The following is a 26,872-nucleotide window of genomic DNA, read 5'->3' as shown; positions in this document are numbered from 1 at the left end:
CATGATTTAAAAACAAGAGGAAATGAAACTGACACAGATGTGACAAAAATGTCATGAGGGGTGAAAATCTGCAACAAACTGAAAGATAGAACTAGAATAACAGACAAAAATACATGAAAAAAAAAAGAAATTACTTGAGACAAAAACATGAATAAAAAAACACTAAAACAGGAGCAGATCTGCAGAAATATAGAGTAAGAATCTGAGTTGAACATCTGTTAAAGCACGAAAAAGATGAGACAAACATCAAATATCAGACAGGAAAGAAGGAAAAAGACAAAGAATCATAAAAAAAAAGACAAAAGAACCATAAAACACACACACAAAAAAAAAAATCACAAGATGAAAAGAAAACAGATGACGAAAACATCATAAAGGATGAAAACGTTCAACAAAATGAAAGATGAAACAAGAATCAAAGACAAAAAATACATGAAAAAATGTTTAAAAAAGGAAATGACACGAGACAAAAAAATGAAGAAAAAACATGAAAAAAAATGATGAAACACAAAATGATGTAAAAAAAAAAAAAAAAAAAAAGACAAAGGAGGAAACATGAAAAAACATGGAGACAAATAAGATAAAACTGGTATAAAATCAACAACAGACAAAAAAGACAAAAATACACAAAAATAGAAATGACAAGAGAAAAACATGATAAAAACTACAAAAGCACTCGGAGAGCGCAGAGCCCCCCCACCCCCCCACCCCCCCATCACCACCATCACCACCAAAATCTAATCATTTGTTCCTTGTGCAAGTATCAACATTTCCTGAAATTTTCATCCAGATCCGTCCAGAACTTTGAGAGTTATCTGGGACAGACAGACAGACAGACAGGCAGACAGACAGACAGACACACAGACAGACAGACGGACAGACAGACAGGCAGGCAGGCAGACAGACAGACAGACAGACACAGACAGACAGACACAGACAGACAGACAGACACAGACAGACAGACAGACACAGACAGACACACAGACACACAGACAGACACACAGACACACAGACAGGCAGGCAGACAGACAGACAGGCAGGCAGACAGACAGGCAGGCAGACAGACACAGACAGACAGACAGACACAGACAGACAAACACAGACAGACAGACAGACAAACACAGACAGACAGACAGACACAGACAGACAGACACAGACAGACAAACACAGACAGACAAACACAGACAGACAGACAGACACAGACAGACAGACAGACACACAGACAGACAGACAGACACAAAGGTAATAAGATGAAACTCAGGTGTGACGACACCCACATCCATGAAGCTGAGGCCAATTCACAGCCTGTGTTAAAGTGTAATACCACCAACGGCCACTAGAGGCTGCACGTCTTCAGCCACTTTTACACAGATCCCAGAAAAAAGGTCAGATGCTGATCCCACCTTTTCACCACCAATGACTGATTTAAGACAAAGGAGTAACAGGTGAGACAGGATGGACTTTAACACATGGACCTGCGTTCACCAGTCAGAGTGGTGACACAGCGAACAGTCTGACTGGGGATGGGAATCGAGAACCGGTTCTTTTTGAGAACCGGTTCCCAGTAGCTCGATTCCTTGGAATCGTTTGCCTGCCTGCTTAACGATTCTGCTTATCGATTCCGCCTTCGTTGTGCATGCGCAGTGATGTCACACGTACGCTGCATAGTTTTGGTCAGAACGTAGCCAACATGGTGTTGAGGCAGAAACGGTCCAAACAGACCACACCAGGTCTAAACAGACCACACCAGGTCCAAACAGACCACACCAGGTCCAAACAGACCACACCAGGTCCAAACAGACCACACCAGGTCCAAACAGACCACACCAGGTCTAAACAGACCACACCAGGTCCACTGGAACTCTGTCAAAGCTTCCATGTCTTCTAAAGGCTGGAATCCCTCCAGTATCCTCAAACATTTTTCCACATGTGACTCATTTACAGGAATGTCATGTATTTGATTCTCTACTCAGCGGTGCTTGTGAATGTAGCGGCAGAGTGAACACCGTTCCGGTTCCGGTGCGGGCAACAAATGTCGTAACCCCTCAAATACAAGTTTCGGAAGGTAAGAAGGGAAAGGAAATGAGGTACACAACAACAGGAGTAGGGATGGGAATCGTTAAGAATTTAACGATTCCGATTCCTTATCGATTCTCTTATCGATTGTCACTGGGTGAGGGAATAAAAGAGTACAAACATGTGTTTGCATTAACTGTCTTTTATATTTCCATCTGCACAGAAAATAGAACATATACAGATGATGCTGGGCCGGTTTGGGGGGGGGGGGGGGGGGGGGGGGTGTACAGTGAAAGTGAAACTACAGACTCTTTACTAATTCCTCTTTTGCCGCATTTCTACTACATAGAACCGGTTCGACTCAGCTTGTCTCCTGTTGTTGTGCTCCTCATTTCCTTTCCCTTCTTACCTTCAGAAACTTGTGTTTGAGGAGTTACGACGTTTGTTGCCCGCACCGGAACCGGCCCGGCGTTCACTCTGCCGCTACATTCACAAGCACCGCTGAGTATCAAATACGTGACATTCCTGTAAATGATTCACATGCTGTGGACAAACGTTTGAGGAGATTGCAGGGATTCCACCCTGTAGAAGACATGGAAGCTGTGACAGTGTACGTCACACGTACGCTGCATAGTTTTGGTCAGAACGTAGCCAACTGAGGCAGTTGGCTACGTTCTGACCAAAACAATGCAGCGTACGTGTGACGTCATCGCACATGCACAACGAAGGCGGAATTGAGAAGCAGAATCATTAAGCAGGCAGGCAAACGATTCCAAGGAATCGAGCTACTGGAAAACGGTTCTCAAAAAAGAACCGGTTCTCAAAAAGAACTGGTTCTCGATTCCCATCCCTAAACAGGAGACAAGCTGAGCCGAACCGGTTCCATGTAATAGAAATGCGGCAATAGAGGAATTAGTAAAGAGTCTGTAGTTTCACTTTCACTGTATGCCCCCCCCCCCCCCCCCCCCAACCAGGCCCGGCATCATCTGTTCTTATTATTTGTTCATACTGTATATGTTCTGTTTTCTGTGCAGATGGAAATATAACAGACAGTTCATACAAACACATGTTTGTACTCTTTTATTCCCTCACCCAATGAGAATCGATTAGAGAATCGATAAGGAATTGGATCAATAAGCAAAATCGATAATGGAATCGGAATCATTAAATTCTTAACGATTCCCATCCCCAAGTGTGACATATAATTTGCACGTTGTAAATACCCCTAGCATAGCGGTGTCGCTAACGTCTCCAGAGGCATTACACAGGTATGAGCCGTCCAGAGTATGAATGATCCACCATGTCATGTACACAGACAACGTTCTGGAAGAAAGGGGAAATATTCCAAGAACAGAAGTGAAAAGGAGCTACGGACTCAGACCAGGGGGTCAAACATAAGGCCTGTGGGCCAAAACCGGCCGCTAAAGGGTCTGATCTGGTCCATAGATGAAAATGACTCTGAAGAAATTAACAACCAGTGTTGTTGTAACTTCTGTGCAATGACAATAAAGGCTATTCTGTTCTGTTCTATTCTATTCTATTCTATTCTATTCTATTCTATTCTATTCCAGTTTAGTTCAGAAGTCACATCCAGAATAATTTAACCTCAAACACCATCATAATAACCTGGAAATAATGACAACTGCAGACCTCCTGTCTTTGATTTTAGTGTAAAAAAAACAAACTGAAATGACATGAAAATGTTTTCTGTAATTTCCGGTCTATAAGCTGCTACTGTTTCCACACACTGTGAACCTGCAGCTCAAACAATGATGCAGCTCATTTATGTTTCACAGGCTAATGATCGATCCGGCTGTCGAAGAAGGAAACAGAGCTACTGCACGTAAGCTTGGATCAGTGAACCGATGGTGAGACACTGGAGACGACCGTGTGAAGTGTGGGTGTGGCCTATGGTCAGGTGGGGCCAGTAGTCTGGAAAGTACGGAACATTTGCACACTGTCCTTTAACAAAAAATCTATTTATAGAATTAAATGGAAGTGGACCAGTGTTCTGCCTGTTATTAAATGTTTGGTGTATTTGTAGATCCACTGGGATCTGAGTCCTAATGTACATGTAGAAATGATGAACTGAGGCAGAATACTGATAAAACTGCACAGATTTTTAATGGTTTTATTCTGTTATTTTACTTCAGATCATATTGGGCTGAATGTGGAACCTGAACTAAAATGAGTTGAACATCCCTGACTTATTCTGAACTGTTTCATCTTTGTGTTTATTCAACTGTGACATTAACCAGGTTGTATCACTATTCATAAAACACCTTTTCTCTAAATATTACAATTATTCTCATATCATAACAAGAATGACTTTGTCATGACATGTCTTTTCTCTGAATAGACTTTTTTTTCCCCCCATCGTTTACACTGGACAGGATAAAAGTTATAATTAAGTGATAATAGTATTAATAGTCATAACAACAATTCATAAGTATGTAAGTAATAATTGTAAAAATGAGTCTGTGATTTTTTTGTCTTTATATAATGAAACATCTTCATATAATCCCAAAATAATGTTACTATCATGTTTTTTTTCCTGTGAATAAACTTTTTCCATTATACACATTGGACAGGATGAAAGTTATAATAAAGTGGTAATAGTCATAACAACGATTCATAAGTATATAAGTAATAATGGCAAAACTGACGATAAAACTGACTTTGATTTGTGATTTTTTGTCTTTATATAATGAAACATCTTCATATAATCCCATAATACTGGGACTGTTCTTGTAATATTGTGTCTTTCACAGAATAACTGTCCTAATATATTTCTGTTCATATTATAACATTACTCTAATATTTTAAATTCTATAAATGTGAGGTCTACATTCTGTAAACACTAGTGCGTTAACCTGTGAGCTTCCACAGGTTCTAGATGTGGTTGTTCTTATGCTGTTGTGTATTCATGCATGTTGTACCGCATTTGTCCAGCAGTCACCGCCAAAGCGTTCTGGGTATAGCAGCGTGATTATAAGACTACTGTATTTAAAATGACCAGTATCTCCCAAAATATTGGTTCTATCAACTCGCTGTTTTCACTACTGTCTTCTTTGACCAAAAATACATAAATATGACAAACTACAGCAGTCAGCTGTGTACGGATTTAGTGTGAACCCCCAGACACACACACACACACACACAAGGTCTTATTTTTCTGGTTCCATGTGGTTTTTGTTCTGGTCCTATTTCATCCCATTAACCAACATTTTATACAGAGTAACACCATTAAACTGAATCCATCAGATGAAGGATGACGATGTTATTTCAGTCCAACAGGAGTCAGAAATAAACAAACACACACACATTATCAGCACCGGAGTCTGGATGATACCTGGGCTTTATTTATCCAGCAGCGTTTTCATTTTCACTTAAATATCTGTTCTTTCAACGGGAAACGAAACCCAAACCCAGACAGACAGGACGGTTCTGTTCAGTAGGTTTAAATGTTTCAGCAGGTTCAGAACTAAACAGCATGAGTCACAAACCAAATGGATGGAACAATGAAACAAAACAAAACAAAACAAAACAAAAAAAGATGATCAGGACATTTCACCCATAATAAAAAACAAAAAAAATATAAAAGCTGAACATAAAACCTGGAACAAAAACATAAAAGTGACACAAGAATAAGACGTAAAACACAAAAACCATGTAAAAACATACAGCAAGATAAAAACTACGTAAATATCACCTATTACAGACGAATCCAAAACACTCAAAAAGATGATAATATTAAGACAAAAACACTGTAAAGAACCTAAAAAAAAAAAAAAAAAAGGTAACAAGATGAAACAATAAACTTGATCACATCTTGGGTCAAAGTTATTTGATGTTTTGTCTGTGAAACCTGTTAAAACAATAAAAGTAAATGTCAAAGCTTCTATTTGACCTGATCACATAGAAAAACATGAGTGACGCCTGTTTACAGCACCATCTGGTGGCCGTTGATGGTATTACACTGTAAAAAATGACATCTAAATATTACAGATTCATGTGGTTCAGATTATTCCCATGTAGTTCTGAACTGATCATGAACTGAAATTAAAACCCAGACTTAACTTTGTCAAAGTTTAAAACAGAACACAGGACCAGATCTAAAACACTCATTAAATAAAACAAAAAACAAACACAAACGCCACCTAGTGGTCTGATATGGGAACGACCACACTGAAAATAGAAGACTTGATATTTTAACTCAACCTTAATGCTTTGATAGTATCTATTATTATTATTATTATTATTATTATTATTATTATTATTATTAAATGCCATTTATGTTTTTTTTATCTGTTACATATAGTTCAGTCATGTACTGTAGTTTTACATAGTTTTTATTGTACCAATACATGTACTATTACTTTGTCATTTTCATTTTTTGCAGTGTCTTTTTTTTATGTCATTTCCATCTTTGCTGCCTGTTTTACATTGTTTTATCTTTTATTTTTTCCCTCTTGTTCCATTCAGTGACAGACTTACTAATGGTTCATCTTTTATTTTATGTTATCGTTCTTATTACTGTAACATCTTTTATGAATCATTTTAAAAACACTAAACATTGTGGTTTCTTCTACTCATTGAACTTCATCATTTATTGTTGAAATAAATAACGATTTCACATTTATTAGAATAATTATCAATAGACTGATATTAACATTTTTATTTTGATTATATTGTTGTTGATCTTAAGGAAACAGATGAAATCCTGATTCCTTCTCACCTGTGGATGAACATCTTGCATCAGAATCTTTTCTTCAAACAGAACCTGAAAAAGAGAAAAAAGTAAGAAAGATCAGATGGTTTACATATTATTCATCCTACTCACAGAAAAGGCATCAGTGACAAAACAAAAACATCAGGTTTCTATTTCTATGAACCAGGAAAATGCACAGACTCATTTTAGTTTAATACAGTTGTTGGTGTTAAATAATTTTATGTTAAAAGAAAAACAAATTATCAATAATATAAAACGCCTTTATCCTTGAAACGTGACTATTTTCTTGAAATATGATAAATATTATGAAAAGTTCTCATATTTTAATATTATGACCTCTCTGTGATGTCTCTTCTCTTTAACTGTATCTGCACTACACATGCATACACACTTTTAATCACTTTTTTTTTTTTTTTTTAAACTTATTTCATGTACATAACCTGGTTAAATTTCTCTTAATGTTTATATTTTCCACTATGTTTAGACTTTTGGTTGTATTTTGTTGTAATTGTATTTAATTGTGTTGTGAATAGTGAGCTGATTAGTTCTTTTTGTCTAGAACTTTTTATTGAATTGTTTACTTAATAATAATAATAATAATAATAATAATAATAAATTGCATTTCTAAAGAACTTTTCATTCAGCAGAATCTCAAAGTGCTACAGAGAAAAGATAGTCCAATAAAAATAAAAAATAAAAATACTGTATCAGGAATAAAAGAATGACAATATATTTTCTATTCACGTGCATAAAATAAACGAATCTGATTTGTTTTTCTACATATTTATTATATTATTTTATTCTTACAATAATAGTATGATTTGTTTCTCATACCGTTATGACTCTCTCATGAAATTATGTTTCCCTACGACATTTCGTGATCTGAGTTTTTTTTTGTTTTTTTCATTTTAAGCCTGTATTATTTTCCGGTTACTTCCCCTTTAAGACGTCCACTTCCGGTTTTGTCGGTCCGTTGCTGAAACTCTTCCGTGTGTTATGTAGCGGAAGGAGGGGACATGGCAACAATGATCGAAGAAAATGGACCTTCGACTCACGTATGTCGTTATTTCTGTTCACATTCACAGGTTTTACTTTAGCTTCCACTTTATTTAACCTGCTGCTTTAAGAGTGAATTTATCGACGGTCTGTTTTAATCTTATTTCATCTTTAGCGAAGCTGCAGTGTTAGCTTAACGTTAGCATGAGGCTAACCAGCTCTGGACCTGTCACCAAAATGACAATATGATTTTATTCATTAAAATACATTAAAGATTTACTAAAAAACAGGAGGTAAAATATACCGACAGTGGTGTCTATAAACTGGAAAATACATTATAACATCAAAGGATTATTGTCTATAGATGGTTTCATGAACAAACGTCAGGTTTTGTGACTAAAACACTGAAGGAAAATTAATGAATTATTCATTAAAACATTGAATTAATTGTGTTTCTTGTTATTAAATCAGTATAAGTTACAGTACATGACAAAAATTACATGTTGAAGCCATATTGAAGGTTTAAAAATGTATGATAAGAGCCTATTTTTCATTCTTGTTTAAATCATTACAGTAAACATATGATCCTTATTTGTTTTAGAATGATTAGTTTTGATAAAAGTTGTGATTCAGCTCCTCTCTTCAGGATATTTAACCTGTTATTTTATGTCAGTATTATTATACCAGTGTGTAGTTCTGGACTGTGAAAAACATCTTCATATCAGATGTCAATAATTATCAGGGTAAATGAGTCGAATCATAATTTTTTAAAGATTAGTTTTTCATTTTCTGATCATTTTATCAGTTTTATACCTTATGGCATAACTTTTTGCGGAATGTTTCTTTTTTGACTTCCTTAATGTAATGTCAGTTATTCATAGTTACAGTCTGTTATAATGTTTTCACTTTAAATCTTTTACAAACCTTTTCTTCTTTTGAAAATAAAATTAAATAGATAAGAAACAACATAAAATAAGATTGAAACAGAAATAAATGAGAATACAAAATTAAAAGAAGTTTACATAGGAATAATTGAGTAGATAAATATTTTAAAATTAGAGGGAATTAAAAGGATAACAAATAAAAATTTACAGGCATGGTAACTACATGGTCTGCTACATCTTTCATCTTCTTCAAGCATTATCTTTAAGTTTGGGACTTTTTTGTGTGTGTAAATAAAACAAGTGGCATCACATATTTAAACAGGCATTTAAAGGGTTAAAATCCTGAAAATGATTGAACATTTTGTAGTTTTGAGCAAAGATTAAACTGAAGAGATTTTATAGCATGTTTTTTTACATGTACATTTTAGTCTGGAGAGTCCATGAAGGGGAGTAAATTAAAGGATGCACAAGGGTTAGATTATTATAAAGATAAAAATGTAAAAGACATGGATGACATTTCAGCTCATTCCACCTTAAATGTTTGTCAAAGTTCAGCCTCTAGTTTAGTGAATATTATCACAGACCATTTATCACTTTAAATGAACCTGCAGAAACAGTCTTTTCTATAGTCGTGTTTGTCTTTTTACTGAACTGTTGTGTTGGACTGTTTTGTTTCTTACTCTTTCCGTCCGTTTTCTCTTCGTCCAAACTCAGGAACCGTCCTCATCGTCTCCGTCGTCCCAGGCCAGACAGAAACTGGAAGGACTCCTCAATAAGAACATGAGGATCCGGATGACAGACGGTCGGACCCTGGTCGGGCTGTTCCTCTGCACCGACCGAGACTGTAACGTCATCCTGGGCTCGGCTCAGGAGTTCCTCAAATCTACAGGTGAGTTCCACACTGGTTTAGGGGAACAACTGAGGACATGTGAAGTGGTTTATGGCTCCAACTGAGGACATGTGGCCTGGTTAAGGCTGAACACACTCAGGTGGAACTGATTAAAGTCGTCAGTGACACCTGAGGTTTTTAACTCCAACAGGTTAAAGTGACCAGGTTCCACATCACAGTTTTAAAACACGACTGAACATGGAACAAATGAATTCAACCAGATTAAAATGTTCCAAATGTGTCAGAAAATAAAACCAGTCAGTTCCTTCATGTTTCCATCAGGTTCCACATGAACTAGAACACGGAATCAATTCAATTATTTTATTACTTTAATCAATCAAATTTAATTCTATGCGTTAAACTGAACTTTGAAAATGTAAAAAGCATCAATTTAACCCAACGCCGTTTAGTCACTGGAGAACTTTACTGATTTATATTCATTTTATTGATAATTTTATTTATCATTTTCTTATTTTTGTATTAATTTGTTCCATTTCTTTACTATTTTGTTAATTTATGGAATTGTTTGTTCATTTTCTTGATGACTGTTTGAATTTTCTTGGTTATTTTGTTAATTTCATTAATTTTTCTTCTCATTTTAAATGACTTTGTCCATTTTACTTCATATTTTCTTCCTCGGTTAGTAGTTGTTATAATTCCATTATTTATTTTATCGACTATTTTATCTGCTCTGTAAAATGTTGGGTTCCTATTTTTCATATTTTGCACATTTTTGTATTCATTTTTGAGTTTGAGTTTTTAGTCGATTATTTTCCTGACTTTATTGGTTATTCTGCTTATTTTATGAATTAGTTTGTTAATCTTTCTTCTTACTAAGGTTTTTCCTAATTCTGTTATTTTTTTGTTAATATTTTACTAGTTACTTTAGTTGTCTTTTAAATTATTTTGTTTATTTTTATTCTTTTTATTTTTTTTTCCATTTTGTTGATTATTTTCTTTATTTGGTTTTAATGCTGGAAAGCCAACAGACTGAACATAATATGTATAATTTAGATCATTTTCAGCCTAAACAGACCCAGGAGCAGGTTTTATTCTTATTTTCATAAATATTTGTATGTATATATATTTAAGTTAGACGTATGAATCACAGTATTTCCAGTTTATCGTGTCCTCATCGGTTTCCAGTCTCTGTTCCTTTAATGGTGTCTGTAACTTTAAGCGTCTCCATGGTTACGCCCTCAGATACCTTCTCCCAGGGGGAACCTCGGGTCCTGGGTCTGGCCATGATCCCGGGTCACCATGTGGTCTCCATCGAGGTGGAGGCCGACAGTCTGGACGACGCGCAGGGATTCGGATCCGAACATTGATGAACTTTATCCTGTTTGGACCTGGAAACGAAGCCGAGCCCAAACGGGACCGGGACCAGGACCTGGACTGGGACCAGGACTAGGACCGGGACCAGGACTAGGACCGGGACCAGAACCCGGACTCAGCACGGAATTATAAAATCCACCTGGACGCGGGCCCGGTGGATCTGGAGTGTGTTCAGAGACAGATGGACTGGGTGTGAACTGTGTGAAATAAATGTGTGTAAATGTTCATGCTGGAAATAAACGTGTTTGTGTTGGAGGTTCTGGGTTGAATTTCACTCGTCAACTCGTCGAAAGTTTCAGTTTTTTCTCAGAAAAATGAGGAAATGTCACATATTGAACCTTTTATTTTAACTTTAGACTGGATCTTTCTCCACATTTGTACTGATGTGGTTGAACTCCCAGGGGATCTGATGTTTAGAGGTTATTTTTACTGTAGTTTATCTTATGATGAATAAAAACGACTGAGACTCATTACATTAGAGACAGAAAAAGACGCAAATCACCAGAAAAGGACAAAACACAAAATCAAACTCCTCTAAAGGTCATTTTCCTGTGGTGTCAGATGAAAAGGACTTTAGTGTGAATATATATAATAGTTTATGTGTGTATATATATATATATATATATATATATATATATATATATATATACACATACACACACACACACACACACATATATCTTCCTGAATCTTTGTTACCTCCTCCAGGAGGTATTGTGATCATTTTGCTTTGTGTGTTTGTTTGTTTGTTTGTTTACAACTTTACAGGAAAACTATTCCACCCATCTTTCCCAAATCTTCCCCACAGATAGGCCTAGGCCCTGGGACCAACCCATTACATTTTGGTCCCAGTAGGCCAAAGTTCAAGGTCACAGCAAGGTCACAACATCTACAATTTTCCTATCTCTCATCATTGAGCAATTTTCGAAAATTCATAAAAAATTCAAAACGACTCCGATTAGCCTCCAATTGGATCCACCTGTGGCTTAGAACAATATCTTGTATCTGGAACTAAATTGTCCACATCCACTGTGGAATGTGGACTCTGTGGACATTTACATTGAACAGTGAAAATCCCATTTACCACACATTTAAAATTAGAACTCAACAAATATTGATGTGAATTGAATCTAATTGGACAGACACATGACTGGTACCAAGCTTCAGCTTTTTCTGCTGTATGGAACAACCTGGAAACTGTTGGATTTAAAAAGACAGAGTTGATCCACACGTGCACACCGTTCGGGGTGCTTGGCGGAGGTTTGCGTTCTCTGAACACTTATTATGGATCTACCCATGTTGAGACTTTAACTACAGTTCACCACATGTACCTGCAGGTGGCGCTGCTGCACAACCACCACCGTCCGTAGAAATGACATCAGTGTGTTGCTTCAACAGTTTAATCCATTTTAGTCGACTGGTTCGGTCGGCAACAGAACAATCGATGCCACGAACGGCGTAAAAGCCTCCGAAACCAAACCCGTGAGTCGACTGAAGACCTGGGTTCACAGGAACAAGAGTCAAAGTTACAACATTCTTCGCAAAAAGTCCCAATGAGAGTCGTAAAACTGGAGACGCAATTAATGTTGCACTTTGGTTTCATTTGACTCTTCATTAGATCATTAACCCTCTGGTATCGACACATAGAGGTCCTTCAACCACCTAAAGCGCATAATATGCACAGTGTTGAGGTCATGTAAAAAATTTAGATTAGTTTTTTTTTTATACAGTTTTTAAGTTTTTACATTGTTTTTGTATTTCATCAACTTGAGCCATGAACAAAAATACCAAATTCTCAATAACTGTCATATTTTTTAAACATTTTAAATGCCATATTTGTAATGTAAACCGTATTTTTTTATGCAAAAAACAAAATATCAATATGCTACATTAAAATTTGATTTGTTTTTTTGTTTTTTTTCCCCATCCAGTCATATATCAATGATTAATAGCAACATTGGTTAATATGCATTTTTATTTTTTTGTGCTAGGTCAAATATTAAATGCTAAAATGTGCATTTTTTTTACTCACTTTGGGGAAGGTTTGTTTATAATCTGCTAATTTGAGTGTCTGGGTCAGAATTTTAAAAATCAAGCAAAAATGAACAACTTTTGAATTCTGACAAAATACAAATTGTGAAAAATAATATCATGTTTTATAACATGAAGTGCAAAGTGTGCATAATACGCTCACCCGGATACCGGAGGGTTAATATCTAAATACACAGAGCGTCTGGAGCTCATGAACTGTATCAGTAACATTGAACTTTGACCTCCAGACGTTTCAGGAGTGGAGAACCTGGAGTGTCTGCACAGGAGCGAGAAAATGGACAAAAGTGCACGTTTTAAAGTCATGCCTCGAAATGACAGAAAATAACCCGACCAGTATCAGCTGAAACATTCCCCCATAAATATCCACTGGTTTTTCAGTTACATCCATGTTTGCTGGATAAAAAGTCAGTTGGAAATATTAAATACTGCAACTCAAAAGCAGAATTCACACATTGATCCAATGAAAGGTTCAGTGTGTCAGATTCATGTGTCGACGTTAACAAACTCATCTAGAAGACAAACTTAAACCCGTTTCCTTCATCTTATCTGTTTCCAAACTCTGGATCACGGCCCACAGAGGAGTCGGCAGCCGTAATTGAACCATATGTTCTGATAATTGTAGTTGTGGCGTTATTTGAGTCTGTTAACTCCATCTAAATGCACTGATTTTGTCACATTTAAGCTGCAGTCGTTCTTTTTTCATTTTTTGACAAACTGAAAGCAATATTTTGGTCAATTTCAGGTGTTTTTAGAGTCAGAATTTTATAAGTGTTGTACTGTTATTGTCATATTTATTTTAATTATGATGGATTTTTTTGTTGTCCATTGAGGGACTACAGACACAAATGAACATTTTAGCTTAAATCCGATCTACTTAAATCTGCTGTTGACTCAATACAGATGTGCATTAACGTGCACTACCAACCAAATAAACAAATAAATAAATTACATAAATAGAAATGATACTGACTGTTGGAAAAACTGATCATTATTCAGGATATCTAGATTTACATCTAGTCTTTGATGACTGGACCGACCTGCAGAAGTAGTTTTTTTTCCGGTTATAACTCCTGTAGCTTTAACATTAACATGAATTAAACTTCTTTAATAATATAAGATTATGTGGAAATAGGCTAAAAAATTTTAATTCTAGATTAAGTTTGTTTATGGTTGGGGTTTTTTGTACAAAAATCCTTATGTTCGGCCCAAATTCTCCACTATCTTCTGCTCTTCTAGCTCTGAGATGGAGTTAGCCATTAGCTACCAGTGAGTGTTAGCATAAACCAGATTCCAAAACAAATATTCTGTATGAACTCGATTAGATCTTACTTATTGAACCTTTAGCTACTGTCAGAGCTTGTATTTGTAACATTTAAAGGTTTTGTGTCTTACTGTGGATGAAGGAAACTGTAACAGTTGTTAGCTTAGAGTTAGCTAACGTCGACAAACAACCGACTTCAGCGTAAAACAAAATCCAACACAAACGTAAATCTTCCACATTGAACCGTTACACAGCCATAAAAAAAATGAACATTTAAAGCAAAACAATGGGAGGCGGCGCTGATTTAAGATCCATCTGGTTTCGGGTTTGAGTCTCACCTACGTCCAGAAGAACTTCACAAAATGTCTTCATATAGAAAAAAAGGTTGGATCTCCGCTACAGGGAACGTTTGACACGGTCAAAATATATGAAGATCAGTAAACATATTGCATTTACGGTTTATTCTTTGACTTTAAAGAATACTGCGAGCAGAAACCGACTTGGCCTGAAAAAGCATCGTCCGACGCCGGGGACCCAGAGTCCCTCCATGAAAGCTGAAAGAATGGCACAAAGAAACAGATGAGTAATAAGAGCAGAAAAAGCCCAAACAGAACCAGTCCCACATCCACGGAACCGAAGCAGGACTGGAGTCTGTTCAACCTCAGTCAAACTACGGACCAGAACCACGTCCGGTCTTCGGGTTTATTGGTAGGAAGTTGCAGAGATCGCATTAAAAAGGTTCAAAAACCACAAACGGTGTCCACGCTGAAGCACAAGGTCTGCAAAAGATTCCAACACTTGTCCTTCCAAACGTCCGGACAGTCCTCCTCTTCCCCCTCGTCTTCCTCGTCTTCCTCGTGTTCTTGTCTAGTTGTACTGGAACTTAAAGTGGAAGCTTCCAGACTCGAAGGGGTTGAAGTGGAAGGGCCACCCGTGCCCCCCGTGTCCGCCGCCGCCACCCCCCTGCTGGTTCTCCGGGTCCAGAGGATCCTCGCCAGCGTCAAACTTCTGCCTCATTTCTGGAAAAAAAAAACAAAAAACAGAACAGAGTCAAAACCAGAGTCATTCCTGGAAAAAGGTTTAACAACAAAAGGAAACCTGTCCAATCTGAAGCTCTATCAAAGACCACGCCCAGGTTTTTAAAACAGGTGTGTCAACGTATCCACCCCCCTCGTTCCTGACCTGGGTCTGTGAGAACCTCTTTAGCTGATGCGATGTCAATAAATTTCTTCTCTGCTTCCTTTTTCTCAGCTTCTGATTGGAAGTTATCAGGATGCCACTGCTGCGCCAACTTCCTGTACGCTTTGATGATCTCCTGCTTATTGGCGTTTCTATGGAAAACACATGTTAGTGGTTTAGTGAAGTTCAGATGAAGATTAAACACAGTAAAAGTATAAAATTGTCTGAACTGGTTACCTGTTGACACCGAGGATCTTATAGTAATCCCTCTTACGGGAGATTTTCAGTAGTTTCTGAGCTCTTTCCAGTCCTTCCCGAATATCGTTGCTGTCGCCGTCGAACTCTCTCGCCTCTTGATAGTCTTGAACCGCTGAGGAGGTGTCAAACAAAAGAAAATTATTTTAAAAACCTTGACAGTGAAGCCTTGGCGACCAATGTTTGACTCTGATTTTATGCAGATGACACTGTATTTTATTTTATATATTACACACAATCAGTTAATGTTAATCTGCAACGATGGCTGTGTTTACATGGACCTGATCAGGTTTATGATCGATAGACCCTGGATAGGATTCACCCAGAGAAACCTTATTATGATGGATTATACGAGACCAGGGATGTCAAACATGAGGTCCGTGGGATGAATTTACAAAGTACAAAAATTACATAGAAGATACTCAGTCAATGATGTCACTGAGTCTTGACAAACAGTTCTGATCATAAAGTTAAATACAATGTCTTTCAGTTCCAGTTCAATGTTTTGTGTATTTGTGTAAATGATAAACAGAGGCCGAATATTGTTAAAATTCCACTTATTTTTCTAAAGAATTTTCAGGTTGTTTATGTTATTCACTTTTTTAAACAATAGTTTGTAAATGTAAACATTTTCATAACTTTTTTGCACTAAAACAAAGAGAAAAGTTTGGAGTTCTCATTATTTATAGGTTATTATGGTAGTACTAGTATGTAACCTGTGAGGAACCATGGGTTCTAGATGTCGTAGTTTTGATGCTGGGGAGAACAGACTTTTGGGAAAAGATATTAGTCTATATTTTAGAAGTAGTGACATAAAAATTGTTTGGTGAGTCATTCTTGAAAATGTAAACGACAATCAAGGTACAGTAAAAATCTGACAACGGAGTAATCCGATAATTGCCGTAATCAGCTGCGACGTGTTTACATGTACTTCAGAAATGCCATAATCGAAAAACTCTGGTTTACATGGTTCAGTCCATTATTTGATTTCTTTAGGCGTATGTTCATACGTTATGACGCAAGACGTACACCTCCTGTCATTTTCTAAACATCTGGTCTTCTCTTGTTACCATGGCAACGCCTACGGTGTCAGCTATCCTAATGTGGGAGGAGCTAATAAGACTACAAAATAGGTCACATTTTGCTGCTGTCCTTCATTTTATTTCATTGTTTGCTTACCTTTTTCCTTAAACTCACATAACTTCTGTTTATATGGATTTTTTTTAATACATGTGCAGATGTAAAAAAAATAAATAAAGAAAGAAATCAGATTAACCTGTATACATGTGTGAAGACATCAGAGTATTGGGGAGAAATCTAGGTGTGTTAATCCGATTTCTCATAATCAGATAACTGCCATTATCGTATAAAGCCGATCAGATTTTCCTGTTTACATGATCACTGGAATAATCTGATAACTCCACAAATCGGATAATGATCGGAGTATTAGTGTAGATGTAAACGAACTCAGTGAAATAGTCTCCGCTCTGGGATTTTGGACTTCAGTAATGATAGAATTAATTCTACTTCTGCACTCTGATAAACCCCGTCTTTTTAAAAACACGACAGATTACCTTTCTCGTATTCTTGGTTGAGTATATAAGCCTCTGCTCGATCTCGGAGGACGTTGGCGTTGCGGGGGTCTCTCTGGTGGGCTTCTGAACACACGTCTATGGCCTCCAGAGCCAGTTTCACCTAAAACACAACAGGGACATTTGTGAGCGGAGAACTGGGCGGAGGGTGGGAGTGAACCACTGAAGGAGCGTCACGGCGGCGTTACCTTGACGAGGCAGAAGCAGATCCTCTCTTTGGCCAAGTTGGTGTAAAACTGGACACTGGGCTCCGTCTTCATCACCGACTCATATTTATCGATGGCCTCCTGATACCTGACCATAAAAAACAAGAGGTCAAGAGGTGAAGTCAAAGTTAAAAAAGGGACATTTGTGAACAAACAGCAACTTCATTATAAAAGTACGTGGGACAAAATTCTACTGTATCTGTGATGTCTGGATGCACTGATCCTGGAACAGTGAACTGACCCTGATGCTGAAGGTTTTTAACTGTTTTCAAATGTGAATGTCTGTTGAAAAAGTCTCTTTTTCTTCAGTTTTCTCTGTTTCAGATATAAAAACCCTCAAATGTAGTCTGAGCTTTAATGAACATCTACACGATCAATGAATGAAATATAGGAAAATAAATGATTTCACTTTAAAAAAAACACAAAATAGAGATTATAACTATCATAATAAACAGTGGTAAATTGCTTAAGAAAGGGTAAAAAGAGAAAAATTATTTTGGGAACTGACATAAAAGTCACAAGTCACTTTTCCATTGGACATCTGCGCAAAACATTACCGATATTTACTAAATGTCGAAAAAACCGAAGTGCATCATGTCGTTTTTTTCCATTAAATCACAAATGCGATGATTTGTTTATTTATTATCATGAGATGACACGAGAAGTCATTCCATAAAGATGGCAACGAACGAAAATATGGTGTTGATTTACAGATATATTCATTATTACTATTATATATTACCCCTCTATCGCGTACTAAATTTAAAAAAATGATTGGGTTTCCTGGTGTTTGTTATAAAACTCTTCCTCTTCACTTGTAACGTCTGTCAATATCAGTTTTTTTTAATTTACGTGACTCTAGTTGTGGAAAAAGGTCTTTCCATTGCAGTTTTGCGTGATATACCACCAGCGCTATGCACGAAAAACCACCTCTTGCCAGCGCAAAAATGTTTAAATTGAAAAACGAGAATTTTGGCGCAACTTGTTTTTCCATTAGGTGAATTTTTATGTGCAAGTTATATTCGCACAATTTGAGGGTCAATGGAAAAGTGATTACAGTGGGTCTTTTTTTTTTTTTACTTATTAATTAATTTTCAATAGACAAACATACATAACACATCAAGACATACAACACTAATTGCACAAAAAAACAAATAATAACAATAAAAAAATAAATAAATAATAATAATAATAATAATGGCACACACAAAGAAAAACAAAACTGACCTGTCCTCCTGGATCAGCTCCTCAGCCACGTCCAGCTGTTTGCTCAGCTTCTTCACCTGTTTGTAGTGGCTGAAACACTCCTTATCGTCCTGGTCCAGTTTCAGACACTCCCTGATGTGGCTGAAGACGCAGCAACCATCGTTAGAGCCACGTTTGACCTGAACCCAAGGCTGACTTTACTCTGACCGTGTTTAACTCACTTTAGTGATTCGTGGTGTTCTCCGAGGCTGTAGTGGAGCATGCTCAGTTTGAGGAAGGCGGCGCGGTTGTCGTTGCGTAGCCTCGTGGTCGGCGTCAGGTCCTGGATGGCCTTCTGCGGATCTCCCATTCGGATGTAACAGTCGGCTCGAAGCTCCCGCGACTCGGGATCCCACGGAGAAATCTGGACAAAGTCGAAAGAACATCGCATAGTATGTTTTATGAAGTGAACTGACAAGTTTGATTTACGATAAATGAACTGACGCATGCAAAGTCATTCAGCTCAACAGGATCTGGAACAGAGATGGAACCTGATCTTATTTCTTCCACTCATGTCCAGGCCTTTATTTACATCAGCTACAGAAGGTACCAGGCCTTTATTTACATCAGCTACAGAAGGTACCAGGCCTTTATTTACATCAGCTACAGAAGGTACCAGGCCTTTATTTACATCAGCTACAGAAGGTACCAGGCCTTTATTTACCTCAGTTACAGAAGGTACCAGGCCTTTATTTACATCAGCTACAGAAGGTACCAGGCCTTTATTTACATCAGCTACAGAAGGTACCAGGCCTTTATTTACCTCAGTTATTGAAGGTACCAGGCCTTTATTTACATCAGCTACAGAAGGTACCAGGCCTTTATTTACCTCAGTTACAGAAGGTACCAGGCCTTTATTTACATCAGCTACAGAAGGTACCAGGCCTTTATTTACCTCAGTTACAGAAGGTACCAGGCCTTTATTTACATCAGTTACAGAAGGTACCAGGCCTTTATTTACCTCAGTTACAGAAGGTACCAGGCCTTTATTTACATCAGTTACAGAAGGTACCAGGCCTTTATTTACATTAGCTACAGAAGGTAACAGGCCTTTATTTACATCAGCTACAGAAGGTACCAGGCCTTTATTTACCTCAGTTATTGAAGGTTCCAGGCCTTTATTTACCTCAGTTACAGAAGGTAACAGGCCTTTATTTACGTACATCAGCTACAGAAGGTACCAGGCCGTTATTTACCTCAGTTACAGAAGGTACCAGGCCTTTATTTACCTCAGTTACAGAAGGTTCCAGGCCTTTATTTACATCAGCTATAGAAGGTACCAGGCCTTTATTTACCTCAGTTACAGAAGGTAACAGGCCTTTATTTACATCAGCTACAGAAGGTACCAGGCCTTTATTTACCTCAGCTACAGAAGGTTCCAGGCCTTTATTTACCTCAGTTATTGAAGGTACCAGGCCTTTATTTACCTCAGTTACAGAAGGTACCAGGCCTTTATTTACCTCAGTTACAGAAGGTAACAGGCCTTTATTTACATCAGCTACAGAAGGTACCAGGCCTTTATTTACCTCAGTTACAGAAGGTACCAGGCCTTTATTTACCTCAGTTACAGAAGGTACCAGGCCTTTATTTACCTCAGTTACAGAAGGTTCCAGGCCTTTACTTACCTCAGTTACAGAAGGTACCAGGCCTTTATTTACCTCAGTTACAGAAGGTACCAGGCCTTTATTTACCTCAGTTACAGAAGGTACCAGGCCTTTATTTGACAGAGTTTTGCATCAGAATCAGGCTTTTATGATTAATTTCCTATTTATTCTGTAGAACTAGTTGTATTTGAAGCAGTACTTGGTTTTCATCTACTCCTGTTTGCGACGCTGAAAATTGTGCTTCTGAAGGTTTTAATTTCGTAAGGACAGACACTGTTCATTGCTTCACTGTGTAAATGTCGTCTTTCTGTGGCATTTGTTTCTACAAATGTCATTTTGGCTGTAATATTCAAACACACACACCTGCAGTGGCTGATCAGTCCAGACCAGTGGTTCTCCTGATTCCAGACCCAGCCTGTATTTGATCCATGCATTCATCTACTCATCTGGTTTCTGTTGGTTTCTTATCTCAGTGTGAACTAGAATAATGGGATAGGCCTTGATTTGTCACCTCCAACATGAAGATACCATCTCTGAAAGAACGCCCAACCCTAACGGCCAACATCCTCGTTTCTAGGCCTGAAACCAGACGGCACCACCCACCTCTATGACCCTCTCCAACACGCTGATGGTGGCGCTGTAGTCTCCTTGGTGGTAGGCGGCGTGGGCCTCCTCCTGCAGCTCCTCCAGCTCGTTGGCCTTCAGCAGCTGCTCCTGCGCCTCCTCGTGGTCGGGCGAACGCTGCAGCTGCAGACGGCGAAGCAAACGTTAACAAATGACCCCAATGCAAATACAACTGGGCGGAATTTCAAGGAGATTCTTATCGTAGAAAACCAACAGGGCGCAGTCGGAGTAGACGAATAAGCAAATGAAATGGAAAACCAAGAGCTGTGAATCTTACCACTGCTTCGAAGTCCTCCCTGGCCTCCTGGGTGTTGCCCTGTTTCATGAGGATATTCCCTCTTTGCAACCGGGCCTGAAAGAGCAAGAAATAAAAGACAGAACAGAGATGAGAAGGTGAAAGAGACGCAGGTAAAAGAATATGTAAAGTTTAACAGGTTCTTAACACTTAAGAAAGAAAAGATAGAATAAAAAGTCTAATCACTGCAGATAGATCACATATTTTATCAATTATCTGCATATTTCAGCCATTTTCAGAGTAAAAACGCACCCAGAAATGACTGTTTTTAATGGCTAGGCTCTAGATTTAAAGGTTGGTACCTTTTAATAAATGATTTAAAGCTCCAATAATAGTTTCTATGGATAATATTTGCTTATAAAGAAAAAAATTACATTTTTTAAAGTTTCGTTTTAAACATCTTGTGATATCAGTGGTTTATTGGCCGTTTCCTCCTTTAATCTATTGTTAATAATCCATTATTGCTCGGTGTCACTGAATGTTTAATTCCATTTTTTAACAACATAGTATAACAATTACACACAACAATATTTCTGCACACTTATTTATTTCGCTTATTTATATATAACATACACTACAAACAAAAAGTTAAGGATATTTCATTTTTTTGGTCTTTTTTTTGTCATTTTTGCCATTTGTAAATAAAACTATGGCTGGCCATTAAAAAACATGTGTTTCAATTCAATTCAAACCCAAAAAAGTAAAAAGCGCTGTGCAAGAATCCCAACTGAAAAAAATAGCCCAAAAATTTAAAATATCCTTAACTTTTTGTTTGTAGTGTATATATTTAAAGCTATAATATATATGTGTGTAAATGTAGAGCTTCATATATTTATATTGTTAGCCTCATGACATAATTGCCTGAGTCATATTTTTGGCCAAATTGTAACATTTATGCAATTAAATAAATAAATAAATAAATAAATAAATGTAGTATTGATAATTTCTTTCTTGCTATTTTTTCTGATATTTGCATGGAGCAACTGTAACACACAACAGTTTCCCCTGAGAATAATAAAGTATTCTGGTTCTGACTCTGGTTCTGGTTCTGTGTAACCCACAGTATCAAAGCGGTGCTGGTATTAGACATGAGTTTTCTGCTTCTGGTCTTGTTTTCAGCCAATGTTTCTGGTGAACTCACGGCCAGGAAGTCCGGTTTGAGCTGGATGGCCCGGGTCAGGTCTGGGAGGGCCGACTTGGACTTGCCCATGGCCAGGAACACCGCTGCCCTCTTGTAGTAGGTCAGGTAGTTCTTGGAGTCTCCCTCTGGAGGAAAACCAGAGTGAGTGTGATGACCTAGTGTTGTGGTTCAGGGACAAGGCGGGCTTGTTTGGGTCTGAATGTGGGTCTGTTCTGTGGCGTCGGTGAAACCTTACCCACTGCAGAGTGGTAGTGGGACAGCGCCTCGGCCAGCTGACCCGCCGCCAGCAGCTTACGGCCCATCTCCAAGTGGTGCTCGATCTCCACATGAGTCGCCCCCAGGACACCTGAAACAGAAGACCGCCGTTAACCCTCCGGTTCCCACCCATGGAGGTCCTTGAACCACCTAAAGAGCATAATCTGCACAGGGTCTTAGTAATGTCACAATGTTTTCATACAGTTTGTATTTCATCAACTTGAGCCATAAAACAAAAATACCAAATACTCAAAACTGTAAAATTTCAACCATTGAAATGCCACATTTATAATGTAAAAAATCATATTTTTTAATGCAAAAAACATAAAACCCTTCTTTTTTTTTTTTTTTTATATTCAATATAAAAATTGCAAATATTTTTCGTGGAGTTTGACTCAGACTTTGACATACATTTATTTTTAACACTTTATTGATATTTTGTATATTTTGTACATAGTTTTGCTCATTCATATTCATTTTGTTGATAATTTTGTTCATTTCTGTGGAGTATTCAATCACTGTTGATTTTGTTGCATATATCATTGATTATTTTCTGTAATCTAATGATTCTATTCATATTTTGTTCATTTAGTTAATATTTTGCAAATCTTACACATTATTTTGCTCATTCATGTTAATTTTTTATTCACTTTGTTAATAATTGGTTATTTTTGAGGAGTTTTTATTATTTTGTTCATTTTCTTGCATCACAAAATATTTTTTAAAAGTATGTTAATAAATAAAATACAGGTTGGTTATGAAACAAACAAACAAACAAATAAGTGCAGTCGAATGCAGAGGAAGTGGAAACAACAACTGACATCTTTGACTGGACGTCATGTAACCGACTCCTGACAATCACAGCTTCTACTGGGACTCGGTGTAATTCTACCCCGGTCTGAGTCCAACTCCACCCAAAATACACTGAACACATCCATGAAGGGTTTCACAGTCAGAGATAGAGGTGATCAGGGAGTACTTCAGGGACATCCGTAAACCAGAGAACCACAACACACTTTGGGCTGAGTGGTTGTTCTGGTTTTACCACCTGAGAAAGACACGTCTGAAGATCTATATGTACACGTACACGACATTTAGAATATTTTAACTGCTTTTTCTTACGCTCATAGGTACGTCCATCCTTTCCAACAGTGAACTGAAGCCCTGAATAAAAGGTCTTTTCTGCATTAAGTGATGATGTGTCACTGTCGTGAGCCAAACTGATAATTTAATGGATTAAGTCAGAAGTTTTAGGAGGCAAAACCACTGTGTCCATGTGAGTTCCTTCATATCTTCAGTTTGATTTGTTGGAATGTACATCTGACTGAAGGCCAGGTGGCCTTGAATGCCTCTGATTAGAGATTTTTTTAATGCAAATTTCATGACTTAGTTGTACTGACACAAAACTAAACAGTACAAGCTCTGTGTCATCGAATGGGTGGAAATTTCTCAAGAGGAATTACAAACAGGAAGTGGAAAGTTCAGCTGTTTTCACCTGTAAAATGCAGATTTTACATCTGTCAATTTTAATGTCACTTCCATGTGCTAATGCTAATGCTAGGTACTTTGTGTGCATTATGGTAAAATACAGAGCTTCATCTACTGCAGGATAATAAAGTAAATTTACTTTAACTCAAATTATCACCAGCATTGACATAACTCATTATAACTGAATCGTATGATTGTTTTAACAGCATAAAATACATGTTTTAATGTTTTCTAAGACTTTACGCACCCATGTCTTCTGACATTAATGGAAAGATGATGGAATGACACTTTTAATAGAATTCTTTTATGTTAATCACACTAAATAGCACAAAAAACTATTCTTCTGTATTAAAATATGTTTTTTTAACCCTTTCATGCATAGTGGTCACTACAGTGGACAGCTATTCTTCAGCTGTTCTCTTATATATTCATGGGTTTGGTTCTTTTAGTTCCATATCATCCAAAACAGTGGACGCTTATGCACCATCCCATAAACCACAGGTGTCAAACATGTGGCCCGGGAGCCAAATATGGTCTGCCAAAGATTTCAATCTGGTCCATGGGATGAATCTGTAAAGTGCAAAAATGACACTGAAGATATTAACAATCAAAGATTTTAAAATCATTTTAGGTCAATTCAATCTAAAGTGGATCAGACCGGTAAAATACTATCATAATAACCTATAAACAATGAAAACTGATAATTTTGTCTTTGCTTTAGTGTAAAAAAAAGTTACATTTCACAAAAATGTTGACATTTACAGACTGGCCTTTTAGAAAAAATGTGAAAAACCTGAAATGTCTTAAGAGAAGTATGTGGAATTTTAAAAATACTCTCCCTGTTATTAAATGTTTTGTGTATTTGTAGATAAATTGTGATCTGTACGTTGTGATTCACATGTATAAATGATGAACTGAGGCATAATATTGTTGCACTTTGAATTTTCAGGTTATTCATATTTGTTCATGTTATGTTCAAGTACAGTTTGTGGATTTAAACATTTTCATTACAGAATTTTACTTTTTACACTCAAAAGTTCTTATCCTATTATTTTGTATTAATTTACTGGTCTGGCCCACTTTATATCATATTAGGCTGTATGTGACCCCTGAACTAAAATGAGTTTGACACCCCTGCCATAAACTGTAATTCATCCCATTACTGTAACTTTGCTGTTCTTGATAAACCTGATCTGCAGTAACATATTTGAGTGTAAATCAGTTGCTAGTTATTATCAGACTGTAATTAACAGTTTTCCTAAACAAAAAGTTTTTTTATATTATCTCCATGAAGTGAGTAAGATCTAGTATTAGAGTACGATAAAATGTGCGAAAACATCAGATTAGCTGCATTAAAAATGTTTTTATTTCATAGTTTTCACACAGTATATCACTTTCTGATATTGCGTTTTAAAAAAAATGTTTCTTTGCTTCAAAAATTAAACACATGGTGTCCAGCTGAGCGGACATTTTTGTAACTCCATGAAAAATAGGTTCATTAAAAATGTTTCAAACACATTGGGTTTTTTTTCATGCCTAAAAAGTAATAAAAACACTCAAGAAAAAAAATCTTGACAAAGGTTCTCATAGTTTCATGCATCAAAGGGTTAATGGTGTTGTAGCTACATTTGCATTGTATCATTTTACAATTACAAACATTTATTTCTGATTTTTCCTTGTATTTTGTTTCCATATTTTGATGATAATTTGACATTTACATAAATATCTTTTGCTGTAAAAAACGTAAAATGTAAACAGGTCTCACTCTGCGCCGTTTGTTACGTTTTATCTACATTTAATTTGAATTTTTTTTTTTTTTTTTTTTTGGTTTTTACATTGAGTGAAACCCAAAGGGGCGGGAGTTGGTGGTAACCTGGCAACGTCCCGTGTCAGTTTCACGGACTTTAAATGTGTCGGAATGTGGGAAACTCTGTGTAACAGTGACACAAACGCCGGTTGTGTGTGTGGGACTTGTAGGAACCGGGGACCGGGATCCGGGTCTTACCGTCCAGCTGGAGGTCCAGGAGGACACACAGCAGGGACACGGAACACAGCAGCCCGCTGAGTTCCGCCCGCCGACACGAACCCATCCCCGCCTCTAGTCTCTGTCTGACACCGGAACCTGCGAACCGAACACCTGCTGAGTGAAGGAGGACAGCCGGTGTTTCATTGAAGTGGATGAAGAACCGGGTCCGTTAAGTCCTCATCGGTTCCTCCTGACTGAAGATACGACGGTGTATTTACGGTCCCGGTGTCACAGTGGTCCGTGGGAAAACCGGTCCCTCCGTTCAAAGGTTCCTCCTGGTTCCGTAGCGGTTCTTGTCCGGGTCCGGGTCCTGGAGGGTTCGGCGGTTCCTGACCTTTACACACCGGGTTTCGGCTTCACCAACCGGAGGCCGGACAGATGGACCGGTTTCACCCCAAGGAAATGAAACTGTGCTATGTTCGGAGTCCCAGCCCCGCCCTCTCTGCCCTACATTCCTCCGATTGGTCCACGCGGCGCACTTCCGGGTTCGTCTCCAGACGTGGGCTGCTCTGATTGGACAGATTATTTTAACCCGCACACGTACACCGGAGACTCCGGGAGAGATGTCTACACAACTGCTACACAACAACTACACAAAACACAACAAATCAACACACCATCGACATAGCACAGACGCACGCACGCACACACACACACACACACACACACACACACACACACACACACACACACACACACACACCGTCAACACAAAAACTACATAGTTTTTGTGTTGACGGTGTGTATTTGTTTCTGTGTAGTCTACACAACACACAACTACAAAACTTCTACAGAAC

The 26,872-nt window shown here is 37.6% G+C and overlaps 2 protein-coding genes across 2 annotated transcripts; one reads left to right on the top strand and one right to left on the bottom strand.

The window, feature by feature from the left end:
* Positions 1-7,730: 7,730 nt before the first annotated feature.
* On the top strand, positions 7,731-11,116 carry LOC115439072 (N-alpha-acetyltransferase 38, NatC auxiliary subunit-like). The gene is made up of 3 exons (XM_030162969.1): positions 7,731-7,803; positions 9,343-9,517; positions 10,721-11,116. Exons 1-3 carry the CDS (start codon positions 7,765-7,767, stop codon positions 10,843-10,845), a joined length of 339 nt encoding a protein of 112 aa, XP_030018829.1. The 5' UTR covers positions 7,731-7,764; the 3' UTR covers positions 10,846-11,116.
* A 1,121-nt stretch (positions 11,117-12,237) lies between these two features.
* Positions 12,238-26,492, bottom strand: LOC115439054 (dnaJ homolog subfamily C member 3-like). The gene is made up of 12 exons (XM_030162951.1): positions 26,055-26,492; positions 22,542-22,652; positions 22,307-22,431; positions 21,148-21,222; positions 20,850-20,993; positions 18,825-19,006; positions 18,625-18,744; positions 17,380-17,485; positions 17,174-17,294; positions 15,582-15,714; positions 15,348-15,496; positions 12,238-15,184 (listed from the first exon to the last, which is right to left on the bottom strand). Exons 1-12 carry the CDS (start codon positions 26,137-26,139, stop codon positions 15,033-15,035), a joined length of 1,503 nt encoding a protein of 500 aa, XP_030018811.1. The 5' UTR covers positions 26,140-26,492; the 3' UTR covers positions 12,238-15,032.
* Positions 26,493-26,872: the final 380 nt, after the last annotated feature.

The sequence above is a fragment of the Sphaeramia orbicularis genome, chromosome 18, assembly GCF_902148855.1.
Source record: "Sphaeramia orbicularis chromosome 18, fSphaOr1.1, whole genome shotgun sequence".
NCBI classification, from domain to species: domain Eukaryota; kingdom Metazoa; phylum Chordata; class Actinopteri; order Kurtiformes; family Apogonidae; genus Sphaeramia; species Sphaeramia orbicularis.
The sequence above is the reverse complement of the archived record's forward strand: the minus strand, read 5'-3'. Positions and strand labels throughout refer to the sequence as shown.